Source organism: Priapulus caudatus, unplaced genomic scaffold (genome assembly GCF_000485595.1).
Source record: "Priapulus caudatus unplaced genomic scaffold, Priapulus_caudatus-5.0.1 Scaffold22, whole genome shotgun sequence".
NCBI lineage: Eukaryota > Metazoa > Priapulida > Priapulimorpha > Priapulimorphida > Priapulidae > Priapulus > Priapulus caudatus.
Genome location: NW_014577083.1, coordinates 61,764 through 67,793, shown reverse-complemented (window position 1 = coordinate 67,793; position 6,030 = coordinate 61,764). Strand labels below are relative to the sequence as shown.

The following is a 6,030-nucleotide window of genomic DNA, read 5'->3' as shown; positions in this document are numbered from 1 at the left end:
TATGCGTCATCACCGCTTCACAGATTGAGTATAGATACTATTAACAAGCGCGAATAATACATTGTGCATGTATTGTAACAATACACATGTATTATTATCTATTGATAGTAAACAAGTACAGCTGCGCATTCACATATCGACAGTTAATATCTATATAGTGACGAAACACACATTCCTCAATACCCTCCCCATGTATTTGTGGGAATTCTGATATGAGAGAGAATTACTGTAAACATAAATGGTAAATATGAACGCTTGAAGCATGGTGGCTGTTGACAGTCATGCGTCGGTGTAGCAACATGCGGTGATGCACATTCTATAGGGTGGCATGTACGGAGCATAGCTTACATCAGCATGTATATACGAACGAGTTAATTTATCAGGTGTCTTTATTGTTGAATCACAGCTAGTGTTACTAAACTCTACCGCACGCAATTGCAACCCTCAATATTTTCTGTGAATTCTCTGAAAACTATTGTCCGTCTTCTTTGCTATATAGTTTTTCGGTTATTCTGACCCGATATCTCCAGCTTTATACAGCGTGTACGTACTGCCAAATTAAAAGTCACGACTTCGCTGTAAAATCGCGATGAAAAAGGCTAAGAGGGCACCTTAGCTATCTTATGTAAGACAAAAGAATGATCATCCGAACACGAGTATTGGTAAATTGTGAAGCACATTGATTATGGTTATTTAGATCGCTCAATAACAACGTTCATTTCTAAGAATTAAATTATACTAACTCGTGGTGATGATCCAATAAAGCAGCCCCAGCTCGCATATACACAGTATCATTTTTTTGCTGTCATTAAAAAATTCAACTATTAACTAAACTTCACAAAAATCAACGTGCGTTGTTCTCACCACAAACCCGTATTCCACCAACGTGGAATGTTTCGTTATGAAGAATTCGAACTGGCAGACGATTTACCTTCTCAATTGATTATATACACTCTTGGGCCAAATACTACAAACGGCGAAAACCAGATGTGCAAATCTTTGTTGCTGTTTGTCTAAGTATACACAACACAAAACACGGCTATAAACGCGCAATTAACTGATATTCTTGTAAAATATCACTGTCCTAAATGGTGCAATATTGGTAAATGTTTATTGTGTGGCAGTTTGAAAACAATTTTAATCCTGCTATTTAACCACAAACAAAAATCAACATACGAGCGCGTGAATTGCAAGAAATGGTAAGCAAGAAAGATCGAAACCACTTATTCCCACGCACGTACAATACTCATCCAAAAGCCAGAAGCTAGAAAAACGAAAAACGAATGTGGAATGTCCTACGATATCAAAAAACCAAAATGTGATTTAAGACAAGAAAACAATTAATTTTATAGACTTTAACCAATAAATCTCGTTGAATCTGTAGAAAACATAACGTCATGCAGTAAGACCAGTATCACGGGGACAGACTGAACTGAGGTGAGACATTTTACGTGTGCATAATTGCAATCACCATCATAATTTTTATGACAACTGAATTTTTTATCAGTAACGCCCGTTTTGCGGTATATATATATATACGGCGCATATACAATAACAAATATAATAAATAAAATAATAAAACAAAAAAAAATGTCATATTTGTCATTATTACACCTGATAATGACAAAGGATCTCAACGACGGGGGGGGGGGTGAAATATGGCGACGAGTAATTATAATCACTCGCAATCATATACCGACCATATACACAGCCTCGCAACCAGCGTACGATAACACCAGGAGTGTATAATATAGAGATTCTTATATACTCTATATTATATACTCTATATTATACACGCCTGATAAAACACGTCATACACACGGACCCAGAGACGAACTCGTGATCAAGTTTTTACGCGATTCGGGCGTGTACGCTCACACTGTCGCATCCACGAGTAATTTGTACTAATTTATTGCCAGTACGAAGTTTCGCCAGCAGCTAATCAGGCGTGAATGTGTGCGGTCTCTATCATACTGCTGATTGTATACCGACGCTGCGCTCACTCTCCTACGCGGTCTGGTCGGCGGCAGTGAGCACTCTCGCAATCTCGACTACATCACAGCTTCTCACCGCACAAAATATTTGGATAAACCAGCGGCACGTGTCCATTACGCTGCTGTTACGCTCCATCATGCGCCCACCCCGGAGCGCGCACTCCCCCACCCCCACCCCCGACACGGTGAATGGGCCGATCCGGCACGAATCCGATACCCAGACATGGACTCCATTTTTGGTAGCCTGAATTAAAAGCACTCTGTGTGGGCACGCGTAGCGCTGAAAAACAACATAGGCGCATGTATAATTGGCGGCATGCCTGCACGTGACATCACAGCTTCCCTCGCATCCTCATCCTCAGCACTCAAAAGATGACTCATCTAGTGAGCATGGCTTCACAGCAACACACACCTTCTCTGAGTTCATCGAAATAACGAGATATAACTATATACGGGATGAGCAAATCAATTTACATTTCGTTGCATGCTAGACTTTATGTCGGGGCCAAGGGGAAACTGTTTTTACAAACAAGTTCTTCAAATAACATGAAATCAGATGAGCAATTTTCTGGTTAAAAAGTTTATATACGTTGCCACAAACTAAGGTATAGATAACTTTATGTTACTGTAATCTTCTTCAGATTTATAATGTCATATTATGTCAGGTACCAATAAATAATATATATGACGCAGCTAGGTTTGAGCAAGGCAAGAAGAAGCGCTTGAGATCTAGGTGATGATGAAGAGAGATTAATTTTTCTATATTTTCTGTTTAATGTTTAATAAATAAGAAAACACTCATATTTCGTTTATGCTTTCATATTTATGCGGATTCGGCTGTCACGTCATCCATCAGTCCTTCTATATCATCCATCACTCGCCCACCATGCCTGACGCTTGTGGAATAGCTTCTACATTCCCCCCACTCCTTCTTTACAAACGCAGTAGCAAAAAATATTAACTGCGCAATGTTTCGTGGCAAATGACACGAAAAAATATGAACATCTATTGCATCAATTTACATCTATCTCACATACATAGCTATTGAATCTTGTTTTTTCTGTCACTATCTAGATCACTACCTATTTCCAGGCATACTAGAACTTGCTATAAGGCAGTGAAATCATCGGCACGCGCGGTTCGACAGAAAAAGATCCAAGCAGGGCTTCAGTAAACGAAGATACCGAAACAGACGTGTGTGCCAAAAAACTCGCATACGCTTGCATTCGCTAATCATTCCGATACTAGCAGCTTTAATCGTCAGAGCTCGGGACACACCAGACACTTTTATAATGATACATGTTGCATAGTTAACGATATCTACTTAGCAGCGAGGTAACGAGTGAATCAATAGACGTCATAGAGACATTATGTGCATACTGACGCATGAGACTAGCCACGGAAAACTCCATATAACGAGCTAATGTAGAATTGTATTAATCAGCATATATTTTTGGGATAATAATCTATTATGCAGTTGTTTTTAAATTAATTTATAATTTCAAGAAATATATTTTGAGTAATAAGTTGGTAAACCATATACACCTCTGTGTAACGCTCATTGGTACTTACAGTATCATTCTATTCAAAATTTCTGCTGCTGCACAGTTACGTGGTTTCAGCGAAGAAGCTGCGAACAGTTTCATTTACATCAACTTGCTCAAAATATATTCCTCAAATTATGAATTAATTTAAACACAACTGCATGATAGATTATTATCCCAAAAATACATGCTGATTAATGCTGATATAGGATGAGATTGCTTATTAAGCAATCGACAAGCAATCGATGTGTTCGATCGCTTGTGGATTGCTTAAATTTTTGTAAGGGTAATTACCTAATTATGAACTGATAATGTCATTGAATCACTGATCACAATGCGATGATAATGATCAGCCAAACCAGCCCTCTTAAACGTCTGTGGAGCTGGTGGATAAAGCAGGGGACACCATGCGAATTTATTCGCACGACAGCAGCGATTGTTAAAATCGCAGCAAAATTCGCATAGTGTGTGCGCTCAAGCGCTGGCGAATATTATCCGCACCGAAATTCGCAGCTATCAAACATGTTTGATATTTTCGCTGCGAATTTTTATCGCTGCGTACAGATTCGCATTGTGTCCGTGGAAGCGAAAATCGAGCCGGCCGATGTTATAATGCAGCGAATCATTGATCAGTATGCTAATCACGTGCCATCTTTCACCAGAGATCACATGACTGTTGCAGCCATGGCTGGAGCCGTGTGGCGACAATAGATCGCGTGTAGTGTGTCCGCTCAATTTATCGCATGCGGGTGCGGATCTGATCGCGGTGAAATTCGCATAGTGTGTCCCCCGCTTAAGTAGACTAGATTACACCAATGCTGTAACCCCACGCAGATAGTAGTCACTACAATGAGATACACTAGGAGCTAGGATATCTCACTAGGAGCTGTTGCACGGGGATCTCATGCCAAGTGAATTTTTTGTATGTAGAATTCGCGTCTAGATCGTACACTACGAGAGGGTGGTATCACTTTAGTATCAGCTAACACCCTGTTTTTCTGGACATCATTTGCAGCGCCGGAGAACAAAAATATGTAAACAGTATGGAAAGTGGGTGCTAAATGTGGCAGATTGTCCCACGCAATCATTCTCCAGCAACAATCGTGAATCTCAGTGGAAAACAGAATTTGGCATTGTAAAACCACCACTCGTTCCACCACTCGTAATATTTATTGTTGCAGAAGTAGTTTTAGAATAGTTCTAGGCCTTTTAATATTGATCATCCTTTTTATATTTTATCTTATTCTTCAACATAGTTTATACATGAAGCTTAGAGACTAGGTGGAAAGATGTGGTAGACACATGACCACAATAGTATAAAGCAGAAAAAAGCACTTCAAGTAGAAATTTCTTCTTTCCAGACACACCTAACTCTTCATAACACTCCCCCCATAAGTTCATAAGAAAGAATAGTTTCACCCTTACTTTCTGCCGAATGCAATCCACATCAAAACGCAAAAGACTCTTACCTTCTTGTAGTCTTTCTTCGATTCATTTTCTATTTGCTCGTAGCTGGATAAGCTACTGCTAACCGGTCTGGAAGCTGGAGTGGCGCGCTCGGAGGACGCAGGCGAGGGGTCAGACGCAAATCTTGCTCGGTAACGCTCGGAAAGACTCTGCAAGAATGAAAGTGGCATAGAATCAGTCTAGCTGCTAGCAAAGCATGCAGCACAGCAGAAAAACAGAAGCCCTAGTGACGTTGCCAGCTATTAAACCAGGAGGGTATAATATAGACTATATCATACATTATATTATATACTAATAATACTATAGTATACTATCGGCATCCGTTCATCTACGTGAGATGGTGGATATGCAGCAACATGTCATATCTGGTGAGGCCACGCAGTTGTTCATTAGTATACATTATATTATATACTATATTATACACCATATTAGTCTATATTATACACTCCTGATTACACCATGCGGTGAGGGCGTGGGTCAAAAAAGTGATCAGGGTGACACTTAACGGTCTAAATTTCGGAATGGCTATGCAATTAAAAATCATCGTTGTTGTCCATCGTGTTGCACGAACACATGGATGGAGTTTGAGAAGGGCTTCACTATGAGCCTGGAATGCTGTTCATTACACGCTGTCACAGAAGTGCCATGCATCCATCTCCAAATATGCATGCAGCATTCCTTCTCTACCAGTCACTATTACATGACTACCACAGCCGACTTTAGCAGATAGAGCGAGTCAGTTCCCGAGTTTCCTACAGCCACTGTACCATAGATTTCCAGCTGCCTTGTAACAGCTATCGTTAGGGAGAATGTTATATAGGCAATGCAAGTTCCCTGGTCATGACGTCATACGGTGCATGTAAACAGCAACCGCCCAGTCGCGATGTATTCGACTATTCAAACGCTATTCGCGACTGACCCATTAAAGCGAACGCTAAGTAGAAACTACGTTGTATTTATATTATTTAAAAGCTGCATAGCTGCATGCGCACACGCACATACACATGAGAAAACTATTTCACAAA

General features: G+C 40.1%; 1 protein-coding gene across 3 annotated transcripts in view; it reads right to left on the bottom strand.

Moving 5' to 3' along the window:
* The window catches only part of LOC106813027 (protein phosphatase 1 regulatory subunit 12A-like), a 55,604-nt gene that overhangs the window by 11,550 nt on the left and 38,024 nt on the right, over positions 1–6,030 (bottom strand). For all 3 annotated transcript variants that reach the window (XM_014817074.1, XM_014817082.1, XM_014817088.1), the window contains exon 18: positions 5,008–5,154. In XM_014817074.1, the coding sequence (XP_014672560.1) occupies positions 5,008–5,154 (147 nt within the window). The remainder of the gene's footprint in view (positions 1–5,007; positions 5,155–6,030) is intronic.